The following is a 24,560-nucleotide window of genomic DNA, read 5'->3' as shown; positions in this document are numbered from 1 at the left end:
GATTCAAGAAACTTGCATTTGTACTACTGCAATTTGAAGTGCCCACAGCGTGTGCATGTGTACAGGCAGTGTCCTACTAGTACTACAATGCAGCAGGACACCCCATTCCATTTCCGTTCTTTAAAAACACTGTATGTGTTTGCGTCCAACAGCAAGTATGTTTCTACAGACGGCCAGAGTGGATGCTGTCTGGATTAGTGTTTTGAATCTCATTTTGAAGCTTTGCTGCTGACAGTTTTCTGTAGGTGGCTTTTTCTCATGCTGGCTGCACATACGTAATTTAAAGTCCCTGTTTGAAGTACAGTATATAAACTGGGCTTGAATCAAGGTCAGCAACAACTCCAAGTTGATAGCAATAAACATCCGAGCATAGCCAGCAGACTGTGTCACTGCGATGCCATTTTTTCAGCCTTAGCCAACAGTTATTCCACAAACAATTGCGAGTCTCAAGGGTGACGGAAGTGTCTAGCAGTTGGGAAGCGAACTGTCGCTTGGCTGGTTCCAGTATAATCGGTTCCTAGGCAGACCCAGACCAACAATGCAACAGCCTCAAAATACGCTTTCGGATTTCAAATGCACGAGCTTCATTCCTTCACAATGTGCAAGAAAAGCCAAGGCCAGTGTGGATCTGAACTGAGGAGTAAGCAGCTGATATAAAGAAATTTCATAATCAAGCTCTAGCCTTAGTTATTTGTAACTGTTTTTTTTAACTCAGCATGTTAAATAGGATGGGAGCGTCCTCGCATAGATAAGCCAACATTAGTACGTCCCTGTTCCCAAAGGTCGCCTGTACCAGTCATGCCTCCTGAAGGAAATTACATCATACAGGGGTGCAGCTGTGACTTCTATCCAAACACACTCTTGAACTTATGATAAGCACTGTTTACTCATGTCGAATGGAAAGCAAGTGACTTAGGGTATTTATTACAGCTGCCCAAAGCAACCGGCTCATTCAGTAACCAACACTGTCAGCTGTCACATATTCACGAGAGAATTGATGTCTTGCAAATGAGTCGCTAGGTGCACAGAGTGCGACCATACAACACCTTATAAAAGCCACAAAATGTACACAATGTAATTAACCAAACATGAAAACCAGCTTCAAAGGTCTAGTGGTACAATCAGACCTACAGTGTCCAGGAGCACTTTCATGTGGCTAGTATCAGGGTGAGGTGACTCACTACATACACACAAATAATTGTATTTAGCAAAGTTTTAACATTGTTATACATGAGTATTGTGTTATATTTACTGTATTCAAGCCAAACGAATAGTTGCACCTCTACACGCTGGTACAAACAAACACATCCGTTTGACCAATCAACACATAACGTTGGTGCAAACACACAGATCACCCCGTGAATTTGGCTCAGCCAAATCTACTACCGAAACATGGGGATGCTCCAAGTGAGTATTGCTGTAGCGTGAGATCATACCAGAAGTAAAGTGGTTTCAAAATCTATTCCTGGCTCTGCTCTGTACATTTATATGGAAATGCAGCCTATTGTAAAGCCTCTTTATTGTGTTTCTATACGATCTGACAGTCACACTCAATGCTACACACGTAGTCGTTAAAAAATGCTTGGAGCCTTGCATGATGACAGATGTTATGTACGCGGCTCCTCCTATTTCCGCCCAAATCAGCGACTTGATGGTGAAGCAAATGAGAGCGATACAGCGTGGAGCAACCTGCTCTGAAATGACATGTGCAATGCACAAATCCACTTCAGACTGACCAGTGAAAAATGCATTCACCACAGCTGAGTGAGAAATCCTACTCTAGATCAACCAGTGGAAAAACGCCACAAAAATAGTTACTAAATTTCCCCCGAGTCCTGCAGAGGTCATTGCTGATACGCCGTGAAAATATGTGCAAAAGTGGCAATACCTCAGTGCGGCCTAGTGTACGGCTGGTGCCCTACCTGTCTGGAAGGTCGGACAGCATGCTTCTCATTATCTCCTTCAGTTTTGCAGGAGTGAATCCCCACAAGGGCAGTCCGCAGTAGCAGCTCCACGGGTTGGTCTGCAGCAGCCGCAAGGCCAGGACGTCATTGTTGCTCGGCCTGCTGGGGGAGGTTGTCGCTTCCATCTGGGGTGGGCATTGAAAGAAATAAGATAGACTGAAATTTAATCTTACACTTTCCTCACAGAAGCAGCCAGGAACAGCATGCTCGGCCGACAGTTTTCTGGAATATGACCACTTTGCCAGACCTGGCATCAATAAGCACCACATGACAAATCAAAGAATACAGCCAACAGTGTTTCTGACAAAGCCCTGTCTCAGTGCCAAAAAAAGTGTGGGCCATGTATGCTTATGCCTCTAATGCTTTGTCCATCAAGGTTTTGCAGAAGTTATAGACTGGGAACACTGCTCCAGGACTCAGTGTGTCATATGTTGTCCTTATACAGTCCAATGCTGCTTAAAGAGTAACGATCCTCAGACATTAAGTGGCACATTCAGTCATTGGCAGGTCTTATGGGGGGAATCAAAGTTGCCCCTCCACACCCCATCTCTACTAATCTTTGCCGTCAGCATTCTTCACGAGGCTGCCTGTTGTGGCAAATCCTAGTTTGCACCAAGGAAAAGTAGAGTAAAAATTTGGGCAGCGCTAAAGCTTATCCCTTAAGAGATGAATGTGATGGCGATATATGCATGCAAGCACACTATCTCCTTCTTAATCACTCGCTAGCCTGCCTTCGCTTCTCAGTAGAGACCTAAACTGTGCCACGAGGAAAACCAAAGTGAAACACGCTCCGGCTCTCATTTATCTATTCACATCTGTCTCAAATTTTCACTAACAGCCAATGCTGCTTTTCTTGCTCCCAACCAAAAATGCCAATGTCAAGAATTCCGGTGAAACAAGCTTGCGTTGAAAGTGCTTTTTTGCCGACCTACTAAGTCCATGGTTACGTACACACAACCCACTTGCATTTCCTATCTCTTTGAAGTGTGGAGCATTTCTTACTCGCACGATTTTGCGCTTCGGTGTCAGCGGTGCCGTCCACACCACCACTGCACATGCTCGCGTCTCGTGCGGGCCCAGGAAGACACCCACAAAACTGTTGCTTCAGAAGCCATTAAGGATAAGACACTACTGGGCATTCAGCAAGTTGAGCATGTACAGTGGGGGTGTGGCCCTCTCCCCCGTACTCCTCTCTGTCGAACTAAAGCGGTGTGTATATAAGCAGCAAAGTGCGCGCTTGGAATTCAGTCTGGGGCGCCTTCACTTGGATTTCTCTCGACTTAACACTTTGCTTGGCTTGAGTAGATGCGATGAAAGCAACTGTACCTTCAAGGCACAACCCAACATCAGCATCCCACCACTCGTTCAAGGCAACACTTCTCCTTCGCTCAATAAATAAGAATAATAAAGATGAAATAACAATAAAGCATTCTCAAACAATACCCAATTATGCAGCATTAACGTAATGCCCCCACTACTCTGCTGCACAAATTTACTTGTGTCCCCCCCCCCCCCCCCCCCTGTGGTATGATGTGGGTGGCTTTTTTCTTGATACTTACCTTTCACCGTATAGCACCTCTTTCACTGTTTCCCAGTTATAAAATGCTGTAGTATGTTGTAGTACTATGTATTGCCCAATGGAGGTGTGGGATGCTATTTGTGGATGTGAAAATCGCATGCATCCCTTTCGATGAGGGTGGTGGGCTGTCTGCGATCATTTGTAGAACAGTATACATAACCGATTTTACAATAAAAAAAAAAAAAACAAGCACAGAAAACAAGCCGAAAAGTGGCTGCTGCGCAATGACAGGGATGCATTTTAAATAACCCATACATGCCTTTAGGGGGCTTTCATAGGGACAAAAGAAAGACAGGTAGATTTCTGTTTGTACTGTTATGGTAGGCTGCTCTTACAAAGTTACTAAAGAGCAAAACGATTTTTCAAATATTAGTAAAGTACACTTTCACAGTCCTGAAAACACCACTCTTACCGTGGTGCTTTGTAAGCTGGAAAATGTGCGCAAAGAAAATGCGGGTGGAGACGCCAATGTGAGATTCCAACACCAAACACCATGACGTAAATTGTGAAGGCATCTACTGGGTCCTACATAGGTTCTACTTGATCGAAAATGAAGTACATTGTCATCTATGGGTGCCATAAACGTAGCATACAAAGTTTTGGAAAATTTCATCGAGCCAATGTCGCGAAAATGCGAGAAACAGAAATCCACTCAGTGAAGGTGCATAACCAGAGAAGTTGTTTAGCACATGTCATAGAGGTGACCCAACTAAGGCCAGTTTGGTACTGAAGCCCAGATTGTAAATGTGCTTATCGACGTTCCAGCCACTGTGAGGGTCTGCTATAAAATGCTAATGAGGACACCACCATCAAGGTGCACATTAAGCGATATCTGCTTGCCAAGTTCGTCTACGATATCACATCACACTCTCCACTTTAGTTAAAACATGAGTGGAATTTTTTTTTCGTAAAAAGCAGGCTTCAGTGCAACACACAATGTGAGAAGGCCAGCTACCAAAGACCAAACTCGTACTGATACTTCAAAATGTAGGCTTCACTTCAAAGCACAAATGCGCTGCTGGGAAGACATTTTTTCAGGGGGCAATTAAGTCATTTTATGTCAGAATATGAAGGCCCTAGAACCTTGCATTATTTTATTAACTATTTGATGATGCTCCCAGGCACGTGCAATAAAACTTGTACTTATTCTCCTAAAGTAAGCTTCACTTATAAACAAAAATACAATGCCAAAAAGACACATTGTAGAACAAGGGGGGAGACGGAGCAATATAAGCCAATGTATGAAAACTGTTAGCTGTTGCACCAAGACATTTGCCTGGCAGAGTGCGTCTAGTGTGAATGATGGCTACTTCGAAGAGCCTGAGGAAACTAGCCACCTTCTCACATACTGAAAAGATGCACAGACTCCTAACACAGCGTTGCCCTAAAAAGTAACGTAAGTTGCTCATATAATTCTGTTTGTTTTGCTTTTTTTCAATTCTTGCTGTACTTGTCGATGCTGCTGCGTGATGCCTCCAGGTAGTGTTCTCAACCCTTTGCTTCCTTGTCAACTTCCAACCTGTACCAGCCCTGAGACCGTTTGTATTGGTCTTCTCAGGCAGCGGCCATACACACATAAACCTATCTTCGTCACTGATTCTACTAATTGTATGCTTCACTGCACTACATGCCTGTGCTGCACCAAAGTTTACCGAAGCAAGTTGTTGACTATGGTGGGTAAACAAGGCTTTTGCTTTACACAGTGGTACATAAACCTTGCTCATTTATTTTCCATAATTAAGGCCTGCCATTTTGAACTTGTCGTTCCACTCCCTATCTGCAAAGCCACAACTTCATTGAGAGTATTTAAACAAATAATTCCCTTCTGATTCAATGACCTGTTTGGCAGCATATGCAAACACAGCAGTTTCCTTATCATGAACGCTCCCAATGACACAACAGGTGACAGTGTTCATGTTTGGAGGAGTCCACTTGCCAAGGCACAGTGCTGATATTGTTATCGGGGGAAAAGATGTTTGACAATATGTTAACAGGCACTTTTCTTCTATTTTTAAATTTTTTCGTGAACAAGATGTGCATGTAGTTGTACGTTATGCTGGTCTTTCCTTGTCAAGTACTACAAGAAAACGAAGGGGAGAGCTAAAAAATATCCCTTATATAAAAGTTCATACATTAAAGTGCAAGAAAACATTCTCCAACACTATATTTGTGTCTCCAATGCAATGAAGCTATCTGAAGAGTTCTGAAAATGCTGTTATGTAGTAAGGAATTCCTGCATAAGATGCTACTTGGCAACCTGGAAAGAAACTTGACGAGGTCTGGAGAGTCCCTGAATAAGCTAGAAATTTTGTATCTGAAGAGGGTACGAACCCTGTGAGCAACATTACAAGGTAAGTAGAGAAAAACAGAGAAGACACTTGTAAACGAGACTTATTTACAAAACACTTTACTCTTCGAGGTAGTTGTGTGCATACAGTAATAGGAGAGAAAAGATTATATAATCCTTTTGGCGAACTAACAATGTGCAAGGCATTTGTTGAGCAATGAACCATTTCATACTGTGTTCTTGCTCATAGACCATGATATAATCATTGCACTGTAAAGGCCTTCAACTGCACTAACAAACATGCACAAAAAAAGAAGCAGGAAGACTTGGTGTGCACAGGCTCACGAATTAAAGTATAGTGGATGAAAGATGACATATGTACAAAGAACAAGTGGATGAACCAAGCTCATTAGTAATCTAAAACAACATTACGTTGCTGTCACAAAGCATTGTCTAAAACCACTGTTCACCTTCGGCAAGTGCCACCAAAGAATCTCATATAAAACAGCATTTAGCATTTATAATAAATAACCAGGGAGTATTGATATTGGTAATAACCCCAGACAGGAGTGTGACACTGCACTGCCCCTTTCCTTCTCTCTATCAACCTACCCTTTATCCAGAGCAGGGTAAAACTGGAAGACTGGTCAAAAGAAGATGCGATTCGAAAAAAAAACAAAAAACACTGCATTAATCTTTAGCCTAGGGCAATGAAATTACTGCTTTACATATAGGCTTTGCGGCTAATTTCAAATATGTAATTAGGTAGTTTCATATCAAGTTGCACAGTTTTCGTTTTACGCCACGACAATGTGTAAAAGTACAGTTCGTTTTGGACAAACCTTTTATGCCAGTAAGCTTTTATGGTCCTGAGCCATTAATGGTTCATATCACTCCACGTGAACCATAGAATGCAAATAACTATCAAGAAAGTGTGTACAAGATATTTTAATAGAGACAAAAATTATAATTCTTTGAATGCTCAGCCCATACCAATTGTTTACTTTCAGTTTGTAATATCTATACAAGCGATATCAAGTTTTAATGGAGATACTTGCACCCTTTACATGTTAGGGAATAGGTGGGGAAAATTTCATCCCGATCGGACTATCAGAAGTACTAAAAACATGATGTATAATCTCAAAAAGTTGCCCAAAAAGTGAATCTTCAAAGAAAATGCATTTTAATAATGTAAGTTAAAGCTCATCTATCCGGAAAAGATGAGTTTTTTAAGATTTCTTTCATCACGAGAGCTTGGCAATCATAGTTATTTTGAGCATATGGCTTTAGTGATGCGAAACGCACTGGCAAGTAGCCAGGTGACAATTTCCAGGGAACTCTAGACATTGAGCTCTAGTTATTTTCTTAGCAGCCACTCTGCGATCTTGAAAAGTGATTTTTAACCTACTTCATCTTCAATTACAATCTTCAGGCTTTTTTTGCTGTGAAAGTAGAGAAACTATTGATAGCAAATAAAATGAAAAATGTGTAATTTAGGAAAAAAAAAACGTGTTTTTCGACTGGCATCTCCTCTTAAAGGGGCGCTGCAACACTTTTTGAGCGTTGTCAGAAAACGCTGTTGATCGGTAGTAGAGACTCCCGACAACACGCGAGCCAAATAATACAGCGCAGGAAGCAGCCTGGAATTCACAAAAAGTTATCAAAGTCAGCTAAAATTTTTTTTTCTTCTCTCAATAAATCACGTTATATGCCAAAAAATCACACGTCAACGACCCATCTATCAGCATTCGCTGATTTGAACACGGCACGCTCGCTCGTTACAAAGATCACTATGGTAGGTTGCTACTGGTCCACGCTAGCATGCGAGATCACACTGAAAAAGTTACGCATTCGAAGAAAAAAAAAGTGCTCAAGGACGCGAAGCACGCATGAAGTTTTTCTGTGGCCCAGCCATCCCTCCATGCTTAGCTTCCAGCACCTTTCGTCGGGATGAGAGAAGAGAGAATGCAATCGCAGCATGCGACAAACCTTTTTAATTCCACTCGCACTGGACGGATTCTTAAAATTTTTGCGGCGTTGAATTCATTAGGCAATAAGCTTTTCCAGTGAATTCATTCCATGGTTACTTCAAAAAGTGTTTCAGGGCCCCTTTAAAGGAACCCTGACCATGAAATTTTCATTTGAGAATTTTTCACTTTGCACATGGTAATCTCAATAGTGATTTATAAATTTCTTAGTGCATTGTGTAATAATTGCTAGCACAGTTAACTGTGGCAAATTTTCTGTCACTTCGAAATGCTTGCCTAAAATTGCAAAAAATGTAATGCTGCACACTGGGGGAACGCCAAAGGTCATGTATGCTCAATCTTTGATGATGTAGACAGCTCAGTTTTCAAAGTAGGGTGGTGTGCACGTTGAGAGTAAAACAATGTTTCCTCGTATTAGTAAATTACTCTTTCAGAATACAAAAATCTTCACACTTGCTGTGAGAGTATGCTTGATAAGAGAGAAAACGCACAGCCAAGATATGTGGGCAACGACACTACACTGAAATTCCTGCATCAATCATCATGATGTCATAGATTTTTACCATTTTTACTAATTAAGAATGTTTTGCACTATTCGTAATAGGCAAGTGAATTGTTCTGTGGTGGAGGAAAAGAGCACACAGAGCTTCAGGGAATTTCGTTGTGTCAATGCTGGAAAAAAAAAGAACCGCTTTGAATTATATGGTGCCGTGCATGAAGATTTCGGCATGTTATGTAAAACTGCAATTTTTACTTTGATTTTTGATATTATTAAGAGACATGCAATGGTGAAATTAATGTCATCAGAACTTTCATTGATTGATTGATATGTGGGGTTTAACATCCCAAGACCACCATCTGATTATGAGTGACACTGTAGTGGAGGACTCCAGAAATTTCGATCACCAGGTGTTCTTTAACATGCACCAAAATTTGAGCACATGGGCCAACAGAATTTTTGCCGCCATCAAAGATGCAGCTGCCACAGCTGGGATTCGTTCCCCCGACCTGCGGGTCAGCAGCGGAGTACCTTAGCTACTAGATTACTGTGGCGAGGCTTATCAGAGCTTTCAGAGAACAACTTATCAATCTAAACAGATTCATTTTTCAACTGTGTTTCTCTAGGAGTGTTTTTCTCAGGAAAACGAAAACAATTCCTGGTGTAAGTAGCCAGAACCTCCTTGACAGCAGCCAGACCACAGAACGAGAGGGGCGAGGAACAATAGCCCTCATCTGATGCCAGTCATATTATCCAGCTGCCATCAGATGTTAGTCATGGAATTGCAAGCACTATGCAAATCTTGTGTGACATCAACACTCGCTCTTCTCATGGAACATCACATGGGATCCCACCCTACATTATGCCAGTCAAGATGTCGCCACGTGCTGCAAACTCAGACGAGCACACGCATTTACTTTAAAACCAAATTACAACACCTTAATCGCAATATTTACACCTAATAATCAATCAGGAATGGCTATGTATACAGGACAACATAATGGCACGAACATCTCGAGGATTCAATTTTAGTGTCAGGGATGCTTTAACTCTTTATTGCCTGAGCTATGAAAATGCCAAAGAAAATAAGAATTGTTGTCATCATCCAGCTTTCAATAAGAACCTTTAAATGATTCCAGAGTTAAATTATCTCAGGTGCAAGTGCACATTTAATGCATAATTTTATGTATGTCACAAACTTCCCACATGCCACAGAAATGAGATTTTTGCGATGAAAAACGCACTTGAGAACTACGTAGCACGTTGTGTGCCACGTCTTGAGTGCATACAGATCAAATAAAGAAGATTATTGAAGATGAAACTTGCATCAGCCAGGCGAGAAAAAAGGAAAAAGGAAGTGAGCGCTCTTGCGCGCTTCGTGCTCTCCGCTATCAGCTACAAAAGCAACTGGTTCTAGCATAAAATACAATACACTAGATAGCGCTATATCTTTCATGCTAAAAGCTACACTCGCTATGAGTACTTGACAGGTGTTATTAAAAACGGCACACATTCTGCGACTTGCTTGCTTGAAGTTTTTCGGTATGTTGCAGAACTGTAACACTAGGCATTAAAGGGTTAGCATCCCTACCTTTTTTTTATTCTCTGTTCCTTCCTTGTTCTAGACACAGCAAACACAGGCTTGATGTTTATGTACTGTAAGCATCAGTTCGGTTTGGACTTTCATTCATAGTATCATGCACTCTAACCCAATCTGCAATAAAATTTCATGGCGCAGGTCAGAACATTCAAATGAATTTTTCTTCTTGAATACAGGCATTACTGTCATATGAATTGCAGCACAAATATTCTATCTCATTCTTTATTGGAGCTGCTATTAAGAAAAATTTTACAAGGAGTGCTACATTTTACTGACACACATCTTTTTTAATAAATTGAACAAGTTTCTTGTGTGGCTGTTAATAACACAGAAGCAGAAATCAAATTTAGCAAATAATCTGCCTTAAGGATCCTTTATAGTATCTTTTCATTCATGTACTGAATAACTTTCTTTCTTTTTTAATAGAACTTCTACGAAAACACCACGTTTTGAACACCTTTAGAGGGAAATACAAAAAAAATTACACAATCTCCCGCTACAGGGAACCATGTGCAGATGCGAAGCAGCGGGCATTAACGCTTACACTGTCGACAGCGTCGATGCTAGCGCTCACTGCGGCGTTGCACAGGAGAGAAAACTGGGTAGGTGCAAAGCACGCAGTGATGAACCGGAGTTTCAAATTGGAACATGATGGGCAATGAGGGAGAGAAGACTCAAATTGCACACAAAGACCTGCAGTCTGCTTTTAGTTAAGGCGCACGCTACGAATTTTTATTGTTCAACAACACACAGGGGAAATCTCCCACCGGCACAACCTTGGAGGTCAAGATCAAGTGCCTTTATATATGAGGTGGCCAGTGAATGATTCTGCAGTGCAAGCAGTCCGCGTTGCAAGGCCAGAGATAAAGGGAGGGTAGGAGAGGAGGGGGTGCACATGCAAAATGGGTGTGTAACCCCACAGGGGAGGGATGCCTAGAAGAGAGCGAGGAAGAGTACCACTCTCAGGCAGGAAGACGACATGTCTCCCTGCCTGAATGTGGTGCCTGTAACATATGTATCAAAGCAAGCGGGCAACATTGTACATGTCACGACGGTATAAAAGCATGCCGCTGATAATGAACGTCACTGGTTGCCGAGACGCTGACGCACGTGTGCAATCAATCTGACACATGGAGTCAGAAGTGGGCCGGCCGCGTCGACGCTTTTTTCGAAAGCAATGGCTGAGCTTCCACCCCCGGAACCACTGCGGCTTGGTGAAAACGTTGCTGACAACTGGTACAAGTTCAAGCAGCGGATACAGCTCTACTTTGCTGCCACCGAGCAACAGAAACCACGCACCAAGGCACAGAAAGTGGCTATCTTCCTTCATCTTGCCAGACAAGAGGCCATCGATGTGTTCAATACCTTGAGAATCAGTGAAGAAGACAAAGTGGACTACAACAAACTGGTGGAAGCCTTCGAAGCCTACTGTCTGCCAGAAACCAACGAGACATATGAGAGCTACGTGTTTCATTCATTCATTCATTCATTCATTCATTAATTCATTCATTCATTCATTCATTCATTAATTCATTCATTCATTCATTCATTCATTCATTCAGTGTTTATTCAGGCAAAAACAATAATTGCCTAGGTTGAAGGGAAGGTTGAAGTGTTTCACAGCAGAGTGCAAGCAGATGGCGAGCCAATTGAGCAATTCTAGAGACTTGTAGTTGAAAGTTAGGAGCAGTAACTTTGGCATACTGCGTGCGTCCATGCAACGAGACCAGATAGTTTTTGGTACTACAAGCAAGTGTCTGCGGGAAAAGCTGTTAGCCAAGAAAGACTTGACCCTCGAGATGGCCGTAGAGGGAGAAAAAGCAGAAGAAGTTGCACTTGCACGCAGCAAAATATGAGACGAGGAAAGAAGTGTTGCCGCCGTAAAACACAAGGACAAATACCAGTATAGGTATCAAAGTAAAAGCAGAAGCAGCTTTTGTGACAGAGTGCACAAGGCTAGGCAACATGATGAAATGCAACAAACCAAACCACTTAGCTGTGTGCTGCAGAACGAAACCACCAAAGGTAAATAACGTGGACCAGCGAAGTGATGAAAAGCAGGACAGCGATAGCGATTTCTACGTGTTCAAAATTTTCGCGGCTGGCAGCAGCAGAGAGATAAATTCAAAGCGAGAATGGCTGGTTGCCACTACCATACTTTGCCATGATGTAAAGCTGAAAGTTGACACGGGTGCTCAAGCCAACTTAATTCCCCTTGGTATATTCGAGACATTGCATTATAGGCAGCCCCCACTACCAACAAAAGCCATTCTACACAACTATGAAGGGAGCAAAATTAAACACTTGAGAAAAGTTTGGCTGGTTGTTCAACTAGGATCCCATAATCACCCGGTCGAGTTCTTTGTCGTAAAGAAGGGAAGGCAGGCTATACTGGGGCTTGAAGCAAGTGAGCAGTTCGGTTTGGTGAATGTTGACCACGTTGACGACGTCAAAAGTGAGAGCAACCTGTCTAAACGCATACAAACCCAGTTTAAAGATTTGTTCACAGGTATTGGCAAGCTGCAGAAAGAATACAGAGTGACCTTGAAAGACGACGCCGTGCCAGTGGCGGAGCCTGCGAGGAGGGTTCCTCTTTCATAACGGCCCCAACTCAAGAAAGAGCTGGCTGACCGCCTGGAAGCAGCTGGTATCATCACGAAACCTAGAGAACCATCCGACTGGGTGAACCCATTGGTAGTTGTCCGTAAAAAAAACGGAAAATTGCGTATTTGTATGGACCCCCGCAACTTGAATCGGGTGATAAAGAGGAAGCACTTCCAACTGCCACGAAGAGAAGAGATTGAGAGCGAGCTTGCAGGCGCGAAATATTATAGCAAACTGGATGCAAATAGCGGATTTCATCAAATCCCGCTTGATGAAAAAACTTCCCGAATTCGCACGTTCAGCAGCCCTTTTGGGTGTTACCGCTTTCTGCGGCTGCCATTTGAAATAGTTTCGGCACCGGAAGTTTTTCAGAGGACGATGACAGAAATATTTTACAGTCTATCTGACATGCGAGTGTACGTGGATGATATTATAATTTGGGGAGCCACGCTAAAAGAGCATACCGAGAGGCTGTAAAGCCCTTTGAACGCTGCACGAGCTGCAGGCTCAACTTTTAACTGGGATAAGTGCACGATAGCGATGTCACAAATATACTTCATGGGCGAAAAAATCAGCTCTGTTGAAATCGAGCCAAACGACAGCCTAGTGAAATGCATCGTGGCGGGCCCGACGCCGTCAATGAAAAAAGATATGCAAAGATTTTTAGGTGCTGCGAACTACTTTTCTAAGTACCTGCCGAACTTGGCCAATCGCACCAAAGCGCTGCATTCCTTGCTGCGAGATAATGTCATTTTTGAATGGATAGACGAGCATGACAGAGAATGGAATGTTGTACGCGACATGCTTACAAAAGCCCCTGTTCTTGCAATTTATGATGCTTCACTGCCCACAAAGCTATCTGCCGACGCATCGGCTTTCGCTGTAGGAGCTGCATTGCTCCAAACGCACGGGGAAGAATGGCGCCCGATTGGCTATGCTTCCAAAATCTTAACAGACATGAAGCGTAGGTACGCGCAGATAGAAAAGGAGGCCCTGAGCGTCGTTTTTGGGTGTAAAAAGTTCAGCGAATTTGTCGTGGGCAGGCAGATAGTCATAGAAACTGATCACAGCCCTTTGCTAGCCATTTCTAAAAAAGGGCTTGGTGATATACTGCCAAGACTGCAAAGACTTTTTTGCGCATGTTAAAGTACGACTATCAGTTGCAGCACGTTCCTGGGAAAAAGCTGATAATAACAGACATGCTTTCGCACATTCAGGGGCAAGAATTGCCGGGTGATTTTTCTAAGGACGTTGAAATTAATGCTATAAGCATCTTGTCTGATCGAGTAAGCCCCAAAACAATGGCACAACTAGCTGAGGCTATTGCAGCAGACCCTGAACTGCAGATTGTGATAAAAAGGCTGGAAGCTTCGCAGTCCATTGAAGGTGAGCTAAAAAGGTGTGCAAATAAGCTATCAGTTGTCAGGGGCGTACTGCTTAAGGGAACGAAAGTTGTGATTCACACTTCAATGCGCAAACAAATGCTAAAGTGCCTCCACCGTGGTCACCTTGGCATTGCCAAGTGCAAAGCCCGAGCACGGCAGCTCATGTACTGGCCTAGAATAAACGATGACATAACTGATATGATAGAGCGGTGCCCTTCCTGTCAGTTGAATGCATACAGACAAGCTGATGAACCATTGCTTTTGCGGGATACACCTGATCATCCATGGGAGTGAGTGGGAGCAGACTTGTTTGAATATGCCGGAAGACATTACATTATTGTAAGACTCCTACTCAAATTTCCCGGACATTGAGGAGCTCCAAGAAACTACTGCAAGAGCAGTAGTCGAAAAGTCATCGTGTATCTTTGCTTGATACGGCATACCCAAACAGCTTTGCACGGACGGAGAGCCGCAATTCACCGCAAAGGAGTTCAAAGATTTTTCTGAGCTATTTGACTTTGAAGATGTTATTTCCAGTCCCTATTTTCCTAGATCAAATGGCCTCACAGAGAAAGGAGTGCAGGTCATCAAAAGGTTGTTGAAAAAAGCAAGTGCAGCAAGAGACTTCTGGCTGGGGCTATTAAACTACAGAACATCACTACTTGAAGACGGCAGGTCACCAGCAGAGCTGTAGATGCACCGAAACCCTCGTACACCACTCCCCGAGTTTCAACATTCTACAGATTCGCAGCCCATGAAGCATAGACAAAACATGCAAAAAGGCACATGGCTACCGCTACTTCAACAAGGAGACATTGTCAGGGTTATGGACCATAACTCTTGGCGCTTGAAAGGGAAGGTGCTTAAGACAGTGTGTCCATGTTCATACTTGGTTCGCATAGAAGAGGGAAGACTGCTGCGAAGAAACCACCGAGACCTCAGGCGAACAGCTGAACCTTTCAACGAGCAGAAGACATCCCTGGTGCATTTTTCATCTGAAAGCAGTGCGACAACTGAGTGCTCACCAGAAAGCAGTGCCACCTTGTCAAGGACGCCATTGGGAAGGAGCAAAACACCTCTGCTCGTTCTGGCAGAAAACAGCGAGACATCTGTGCGCGTGACAGGGGAAGGATGTGATCCTAGGGGAGGTCCGCCCTTTGAACACAACGGCTCATTGCGCAGAAGGGAGGAAATTACTCCAGCAACACTTTCAGCACAGCTTCAGTCTCCGGAAGAGCAGGCTGTCCGTGGCCCTTCAAGCCCTATGGTCTGCAGGTCAACAAGGAAGAGACGACAGCCTTGCCGTCTGAACTACGATGAACAATATCGACAAACCAATCAACCTGTTAAAGCTAGTGTTTCATTTATATGTAAATAACAATGCTTCTGTTTGTAAAAAAAAAAGAGCATGTAACATATGTACCAAAGCAAGTGGGCAACATTGTACATGCCACGACGGTATAAAAGCATGCCGCTGATAATAAACGTCACTGGTTGCCGAGACGCCAACACACGTGTGCAATCAATCTGATACAGTACCCTCTGCCTTTCAGAACAGCGTATCTTCTTCATTACAGTAGTAAGATTATTGTTCGTCTTCCTGTCTGAGAGTGGTACTCACTGCCTTTCAGAGCAGCGTTGATCTTCTTCATTAGACTATGTACTATCATCAAAGAGTGTGCAATGGAATTCAGAGGCAGAGTCACTAGACAGAGCACTTGCAAGCTATCTCAGGAGATGAAATCTTATTAAGAGACGACAAACCATGAAAGCCCCAAATGCAATCAACAAAACAGAGCTAGTGGAGCTTTTGAAGTGAATCAATAGACGTAAAGTATCCAAAATCAGGAGGGATAACATGGAGAGAATTGAGCAGGCTGTAAAAAGTGGCCGAAGCCTAAAAGCTGCAAAGGCAAACTTAAGCATAGGCAAAAATTGGATGTATGCATTAAGGAACAAGGAAGGCAATATCATAACGAATCTGGATAGGATAGTCAAAGTGGCAGAGGAGTTCTACAGAAAACTGTACAGAAGCCAAAACAGCCAGGATGATATCGTGAGAAACAATGATAGTTCAGAGGAATTCGACATCCAACCAGTAACGACTGGGGAAGTAAGGAACGCCCTAGAAGGAATGCAAAGAGGCAAAGCCACTGGTGAGTATAAGGTAACAATGGACCTCCTGAAAGATGGTGGAGATATTGCGTTATAAAACTGGCTACCTTATATACGCAATGTCTCTTGACGGAAAGAGTACCAGAATTTTGAAAGAATGTCAACATCACCTTAATCCATAAAGAAGGAAACGTCAAGGTCTTGAAAAATTACAGCCCGATCAGCTTACTGTCCATTCTCTACAACCTATTTACAAAAATAATAGCTAATAGAATCAAGGCAACACTAGAGTTCAATCAACCAAAGGACCAAGCAGGATTTCATACAGGCTCCTCCACAATAGACCATAGTCATGTTGTGAATCAGGCTATAGAAAAATGCATGGAATACAACCAACCCCAATACAAAGCCTTCATAAATGTCGAGAAGGCTTTTGACTCAGTCGGGACATCAGCAGTAATGCAGGCACTACGTAATGAGGGCATTGGCCTACGCTACATAATGGTTCAGCGAACTGGGAGCGCGGGGGTAAACACAGACACAAAGCAAAGAAAAGGCACACAGCACAAGCGCTCGTGCTCTGTGTCGCCTCTTTGCTTTGTGTCTGTGTTTACCCCCGCACTCCCCGTTTGCTGAACCAACATGAATTACCAATTAGCGCCCCTTTCCATCCTATTGATATGCTACATAAACATACTGCAAAAACCTACAGAGGATCCACAGCCCCCATAGTTCTCCATAAACAAAGTGACAGAATCCGAATAAAGAAGAGTGTAAAAAGGCAGGGAGACACGATCTCTCCAATGCTATTCACCACATGTTTACAGGAGGTTTCTAGGGTTCTAAATTGGAAAGAGTTAGGATAAGAGTTAATGGAGGGTATCTCAGTGACCGGCAATTCGCTGATGACATTGCTTTGATGAGTAACTCAGGGGACAAATTACAGCTCATGATTACTGAACTTGACACGAAAAGCAGTAAAGTAGGTCTGAAAGTTAATATGCACAAAACCAAAGTGATGTGCAACAGTTTTGTCACAAAAAAGCACTTTGAGATAGATGGAGAGACGCTGGAACTTGCAAAGGAATATGTCTACTTAGGACAGAGAGTAGCCACAGAGCCGAGCCATGAGAATGAAATAACTAGAAGAATAAGGACGGGGTGGACCACATTCACAAAGTATTCTCAAATCATGAAAAATAATCTGCCACTAATCCTCAAGAGGAAGGCATATAACAGCTGCATCTTGCCAGTACTTATCTACGGAGTAGAAACCTGGACCCTTATAAAGAAGGTCCAGCTTAAATTGAGGACGACGCAACGAGGAATGGAAAGCAGAATGTTAGGTGTAGCCTTAAGAGACAAGAAGAAAGCAGAATGGGCCAGGAAACAAACCGGGGTCACAGATATCATAGTTGCAATCAAGAAGAAGAAATGGACATGGGCTGTGCACGTAGCACGTAGGCAGGATAACCGCTAGTCATTAAGGGTAACTGACTGGATTTCCAGAGAAGGCAAAAGCACGAAGGAGAGACAGAAAGTTAGGAGGGCCAGTGAGAATAAAACGTTCACAGGTATAACGTGGCAATGGAAATCACAAGACCAGGTTGATTGGAGGATTATGGAAGAGGCCTTTGCCCTGCAGTGGGCATAGTCAAGCGGCTGATGATGCTTAGTGATACATTTCAATCCCAACAACTAACGTTCCTGATCAATGATTAAACAAACCCCTGTGGTAGCTATAGTAGTTAGCCGTGACAACAGAATCAGAGAAAGCAGTGTGACAGTCAGGAGAGCCATCAATGAATGGACGCACCAAACATGATCTAAGGTTGCGTAATTGTGGCATGCTAGAGTATTGAACGCCACTGCCCGACTAGAGTGAAATGCAATGCGCATCATATCTACACTGGTGGCCAGCCGCGATATCTTGCGGGACGAGCGTAAATGGAGAATGCGGAGTTACAACCAGGCGACGCAGAGCTATTTTTGATATGCATGGATGCTATGAGCGAGACCGACATTAGGGGTAATGTCACCACCTGGAGTTTCATTAGTTAATTGACAAAATTGTGCTTCTGTTGGATACACGCCGAATAGGACTGACACGTAGAAATAATGCACATGCCAATTAGGACTGACACGTAGAAATAATGCTTTGAAGTACTAATCGTGGATGTCACAGTTGTGATGCATTACTTAACTCTACCAACAGCACTGTGAAAGGTCAGAGTTAGATATAAAAGGCACGTTTGCAAACCTCCCAGAAAATGTGGCCGTGGTGCAGTGGTTAGCGTGCCCTGCCTCTGGTGTCGCTTACCTAAAGGTCTTGGGTTTGACTCCCATTGACGAGCCCCGCCACGGTGGTCTAGTGGCTAAGGTACTCGGCTGCTGACCCGCAGGTCGCGGGATCAAATCCCGGCTGTGGTGGCTGCATTTTCGATGGAGGCGGAAATGTTGTAGGCCCGTGTACTCAGATTTGGGTGCACGTTAAAGAACCCCAGGTGGTCAAAATTTCCGGAGTCCTCCACTACGGCGTCTCTCATAATCAAATGGTGGTTTTGGGACGTTAAACCCCACAAATCAATCAACTCCCATTGACGAATTTTTTTTTCGTTCATTTCTGATCCTGCATACTTTTTCGACGTCATTTATGTGACAGAAATATGTCACTGAGGTCTTGGTCAATTCCGGCATAAAACAGAAATAGTGTTAAAATAGAATTTCGCACAAATATTTATAAATAAATAACAATATCTATGAAGTATCGCTATGTAAATAGCGACAATGTGAAACATTTAGAGCTCAATTTACAGCTATTTGTTTCCCATCTAATTTATCGTAGTTTCAAAGAATACAACTGCGCATGCGTCATGCGCCAGCTATGCATGACACTTAGCAAAGAAAGTACAGCGACTACGAGTTCAAGCGCAGTTTCCAACTACCTGATTGATATTAAGGACTGAGTACGAATGCGCAATTACATCGCGAGCATGAGGCGCAGTCTTTTTTTTTTTTTTATTTTGAAAGTATTTCCTACGGCGTATAGAGAATATACAGATGGAGAGCTCTATGGTGGAGCCTATTTAGCCACGAATCTTAGTTCGGTGGTCTAGTGGGATGAAGGCCCACTGTTCTCAGCTAGCGCCATCCGCAGTCACTTCATGTTTGCAGGCGACCGTCTCCTGGTGCGAAACATGCGGAGCGTCGTCTGCTGACATGGCAACGGTGAAATCGTCTGCTCTTCATCGCTGCGAACGACATCGGCAGATCAGCGGTGCATATATCTGTTGGGCTTTCGGAAACGACACGCTTCGTTAGGAGGGCGGCGCATTTAACGCCGCTGAAAAGACTGGTGAAGGTGGGTGCGTGTAACGACTGGAGGAGTACTATCAAAGCAAACCGTTTGGGAGACCTTAACCGGTCAACACCAACGGTGCGCAATGACATCGTTGGTGATGTTGGCTGCAGTGCTTTATTTAGAATCTACAAACAATCGCGACAATAGCACGAACAAGAACCCAATCAAGGCGGCGCATTAAATCGCTACAGTGAACGCTGAACAGCGTCGCCGTCTCTTTTCTCCACAATCGCAGGCAAAGAGACGCTATCGGTTCGACGCGCGCAATTTGAGAGGAACGCTGGCTTCGTTGCCAGAAACCGTGGGTCACTTTCAAAACAGAGCCTGTAACGCAGCAGAGGGACAACGCTTGAAGAACATGTGTAGTGGCAGCAGGAAGTACTCACGGCTGGTAGAAGTTGTTGTAAACCAGGCACGACAGTCAGGGAGATTTAACCGTTATTTCTGGCATTCTAGAGCGTCATTTGCAAACTGCCAACCATTATGATATTAACCGGCAAAACAAGACTCTTTCTTATTTCGCTGGTAACTACGTTTGTTGCCAGTTTAAAAGTGCTTATGTGGCTTTTTTTTGAAGTAAAATTGGCACTTTGTTTTCATTTCACTCAACGTTAACTTCATCAAAACGCCACAATGTCTAATAAAAAGTATAAGGTAGTCATCAAAAACTAGTAAATAAATATTAAATAACTGCTATTACATCTTAAATTTGATGTTTTTTTTTTGTTCATCACAGCTTGTGCAATTCAATTCCAATCGCCATATATCGCTCTACTTTGCTTTAACATCATAATCCAAAAAATGATTTCCTGAAATGTGCAAGTTGTAGCAAAGTTTACTGCGCAGTATGGGCAGAAGCATACAACACATTTGTTACAGTATTAGAGTGTCGTAATAAATTATATGGTTACAGTGATTTATGATATCATGGCATGGAGCCTTAAGCACCTGGAGTGCGCAATGTGCGCAATACTAACGAAGAAGAAAAAAGAAACTGCAACCGCAGGTGTCTGCAAATGTGGCTCTGCAGGGAGGCTAAACGAAAGGAAAGAATGTCTCCGGTTGCACTGGTTGTGTACACATCAACCAAGAAGCCCATAAACGTGAACTTCAATGATGAGCCTACACACAGGGTGCGTACAGCTAGCGACCACGTTCTTAAAATACGTGCAAATGTGATAGCGGCCGCAACCACCAACACATCACAAAATGGAACTCACAATTGCAGCGTGAGCGTCACGATCATCGACGAAGCTGTTTCAATTCCGCTTCCGGCTAGTACACGTCATTTTCCCGTGATTCCTCAAACTCCTCCTACCGTGATAATCATGGCTGCAGGCTCGTCAGATAAGAGCTCTTCCCATCGGCAGCATATCGTGCTCTTCTATTGACCTGGGGCGTGACCTGCTGCCTTCGTAGGCTGGAAGCCCGCCGGCAGGGCTTCGCGGTAGAGTTGCGTGGCGGTGGATATGATAGCTTCGTGGGCTTACAAGGATCAGTTCAACTCCCCATCTGCTGGCGGCCAGCAAGTGTCAGCCATGGCATCGAGACACCCCAACGAGGCGGGCGACGCCGCAGCGACCGAGGCGGTGCCAGGCTTCTTCTCCTCGGACCTGCGCCGGCACGAGGACCTCAAGAACATGCTGGACAGCAGCAAAGACGGCCTCAAGCTGGAGGCCATGAAGCGAATCATCGGCATGATCGCCAAGGGTAAGGACGCGTCCGAGCTGTTCCCGGCCGTGGTCAAGAACGTCGTCTCGAAGAACCTTGAAGTGAAGAAGCTCGTCTACGTTTACTTGGTGCGCTACGCGGAGGAGCAGCAGGACTTGGCGCTGCTCTCCATCTCGACGTTCCAGCGGGCGTTGCGCGACCCCAACCAGCTGATCCGGGCGAGCGCCCTGCGCGTGCTGTCCAGCATCCGCGTGCCCGTTATCGTTCCCATCATGATGCTGGCCATCAAGGACGCCGTGAGCGACATGTCGCCGTACGTGCGCAAGACAGCCGCGCACGCCATCCCCAAGCTGTACCGGCTCGATCCCGACCAGAAGGAGCAGCTGGTCGAGGTGATCGAGAAGCTACTCGCCGACAAGACAACGCTTGTGGTGGGCAGTGCCGTCATGGCCTTCGACGAAGTGTGTCCCGAGCGCATCGACCTGGTGCATCGGAACTACCGTAAGCTGTGCAACCTGCTCGTCGACGTCGAGGAGTGGGGGCAGGTCGAGATCATCCTGATGCTGACGCGCTACGCGAGGACGCAGTTCGTCGACCCCAACGCTTCTTCCTCGGCCGCAGCAGGGCCGGACGACGCGGATGCCAGCCGGTTGTCGGTGTTAGACGACGAGGACGACCGCGGCACCGCCATTGACCCGGACTTGCGCCTTCTGCTCCGCAACTGCAAGCCCTTGCTTCAGAGCCGCAACTCTGCCGTCGTGATGGCGGTGGCGCAGCTCTACTATCACCTGGCGCCGCGCGCTGAAGTCGCGCTGGTGGTGAAGTCTCTTATTCGCCTCCTGAGGAGCCACCGCGAGATTCAGACGGTTGTTCTGAGCAATGTGGCCACGATGTCCATTCGATGTCGCGGCTTGTTCGAGCCTTTCCTGCGTAGCTTCTTTGTGCGCTCCAGTGATCCGACGCACATCAAGTTGCTCAAGCTGGAAGTTCTTACCAATCTGGCTGGAGAGACCAACGTGCCAGTGATATTGCGCGAGTTTCAGACATATGTGGCGAGTTCCGACACTGAATTCGTGGCAGCGACTATCCAGTCCATTGGACGCTGTGCCAGCACCATTCCCGAGGTTGCAGACACCTGCCTGAATGGATTAGTGGCCCTGCTCTCTAACAGGAATGAAGCTGTCGTTGCTGAAAGTGTGGTCGTTATTAAAAAGCTGCTTCAAATGAAGCCTTCCGAGCACCGTGACATCATTGGCCACATGGCCAAGCTCATGGACAACATCACTGTCCCTATGGCACGAGCATCTATCCTGTGGCTTCTGGGAGAGTATGCCGACCGTGTGCCCAAGATTGCACCTGACGTGCTTCGGAAGGTGGCCAAGACGTTTATTCAGGAAGAAGACATTGTGAAATTGCAGACCCTCAACCTCGCTTCTAAGCTGTACCTGACCAACTCCAAGCAGACGAAGCTCATCACGCAGTATGTCTTTAGCCTGGCAAAGTATGACCCAAACTACGACATTAGAGACAGAGTGCGCTTTCTGCGTCAGTTAGTCATGCCTCAAGGTGACACTGGTGGAGTTCTGCATAAGCATGCCAAAAAGTTTCTGCTGGCGTCCAAGCCAGCACCTGTGCTGCAATCAAAGTTTGAAGACAGAGACCATTATCAGATTGGTTCACTCTCTCACTTCATTAATGCTAAGGCAAATGGCTATCAGGAGCTCCCAGACTTTCCAGAGGTGGCTCCTGACACATCGGTGCGTAATGTGGAAGTTCCCTCGGTTTGGCAGGAGACAAAATCTTCCAAGAAGAAGAAGCAGGTCGTCAAGAAGAAATCCTTTTACTCGGAGACAGACTCGAGTCACTCGGCAGACGAGTCAAGCTCGGGCTCTAGCGATGGGTCGTCTGACGAGGCGACAGCTTCCGGAAGCGAAACTGAATTTGATGATTCTGAGGGGAGCAGAGTTGGTGAGAGCTCAGATGAATCTGCTTCTGCCGGCAGTCACGTCAACGGGGCTCCAGATGCAAAAAGCGCCGAAAATTCGAGCACTAGTTCAAGTAGTGAAAGTGAAGAATCGGATGCATCCACTTCGAGCAGTGAAGCTCCAATGGCAAAGCCGAAAAAGCCGCCTGCATCGAGGAGCAACCTTGACCTTCTCCTCGACCTGGATGACATGACTACCGTGCCCGTTGCTGCCACCTTGCAGCCAATGAGTGCCCTCACAATTACATCTGCAACGGTGGCGGGACGTACAGAGGCACCTCGTTTTGTTGCCGTGTCGACACCCGCACACATGCCAACCGAGTGGAGGGAGCTCCTCAACAAAGTATCTGGAGCCGGCCTGACCATCAACTACAGGTTCACTCGGGCGCCACACCTCTTCTCACCCAAGATGGCTTCTGTTGAGGTGACGCTGGCTAACCACGGCGATGAAGACTTGCCGGGTGTGCACATTCCGGACCGCCTCGGCCCCGGTATATCTGAGGTTCGAGGCATTACGCCTGAACCTTTGGCACTTGGCGCCACACGTCAGGCCACCTTAGGCATTGATTTTGGCGACAGTACGCAGCCGGTGACTTTGGAGGTCGTTATAGAAAATGGTGCGCGGCACACACTGACATTCCAGCCGCCTGTTGGTGAAATGCTGCGTCCGGTGCGTATCAACCGTGATGAGTTTCTTGCTCAGCAGGGAAAACTGCGAGGCATGAATGAACACAGTTGCAGTCTCGAAAAGGTGCCAGAGGCCGCGAAGGAAGTGCAGCAGCGCATTCATCGCGCGGCAAACGTGCTGGTCATCGAAGACGAACAGCCCGGATGGGTGCGCTTTGCGGGCCAGACCTTGGCTTCGGGATCTTTGGTGCTGGTCACTGTACGTCTTGTGCAAGGTTCGGCAAAGGCCACTCTTACTGTGAACTGCGATAAGATGGTAGTCGGCTCTATGCTGATGCGAGAACTGCGCACAGCCCTGTCGTGAGTGCACTCACCTTGCACTAGGCCAGGCGGATGCAATAGCTGCACTTTTTTACCGTAAATTTTTGACATGGTAGGATTTTTCGGTTATTGAGCGAGCAAGGCGTGAGCTGGTCGAACAGGAATTGGCTTATTCTGCTCACTGTGGGGTTCTGTGATGTCTTGTAGCCTAAGAGTGCTTTCCAGTGGCTTTGGGTTTCGCTATCTAACCACGTCTAGATAAACGAAGATTGCTTCGCAGTGGTGCACGTGTCTGGAAGCTGCGGCTGCTTGCGAAGTTTTCTGTCATTGAATTCGGATTCGGAATCTCCTGGTGTACTGTTTAACTTTCCGCCAGCACTGCGAAAATCGCTAGCTACACATTCCTGAGGATGTAATCTGACTGATGGCAGCTGGTGTTTGCTTTCCAACGCCACAACTGATCTGTCCAATAACTCAGCTGGGGTCATAAGCTCAACTGCATGGGACCGAATAGAAGTGTAAACATTCTGATGAGCTGTAATAATTGCATATAAAGGTGTATATTTTGCAAGAGA

The 24,560-nt window shown here is 45.1% G+C and overlaps 2 protein-coding genes across 6 annotated transcripts in view; one reads left to right on the top strand and one right to left on the bottom strand.

The window, feature by feature from the left end:
* The window catches only part of LOC119170805 (uncharacterized), a 29,525-nt gene extending 8,812 nt beyond the window's left edge, over window positions 1-20,713 (bottom strand). Inside the window, exons 1-3 of one of the 5 annotated variants that reach the window (XM_075886636.1) lie at window positions 19,769-20,592; window positions 18,342-18,452; window positions 1,923-2,089 (exon numbers count right to left, since the gene is read on the bottom strand). In XM_075886636.1, the coding sequence (XP_075742751.1) occupies window positions 1,923-2,089 (167 nt within the window). In that variant the 5' untranslated portion in view covers window positions 18,342-18,452; window positions 19,769-20,592. The other 4 variants (XM_075886637.1, XM_075886639.1, XM_037422063.2 and 1 more) reach the window with 4 other exon arrangements.
* A 138-nt stretch (window positions 20,714-20,851) lies between these two features.
* On the top strand, window positions 20,852-24,560 carry rb (adaptor related protein complex 3 subunit ruby). The gene has a single exon (XM_037422062.2). It carries the CDS (start codon window positions 20,852-20,854, stop codon window positions 24,026-24,028), a length of 3,177 nt encoding a protein of 1,058 aa, XP_037277959.2. The 3' UTR covers window positions 24,029-24,560.

This window comes from Rhipicephalus microplus, chromosome 2 (assembly GCF_043290135.1).
Source record: "Rhipicephalus microplus isolate Deutch F79 chromosome 2, USDA_Rmic, whole genome shotgun sequence".
Classification (NCBI taxonomy): Eukaryota; Metazoa; Arthropoda; class Arachnida; order Ixodida; family Ixodidae; genus Rhipicephalus; species Rhipicephalus microplus.
Note: the sequence above shows the minus strand (reverse complement) of the source record. Positions and strands in the feature narration are given on the sequence as shown.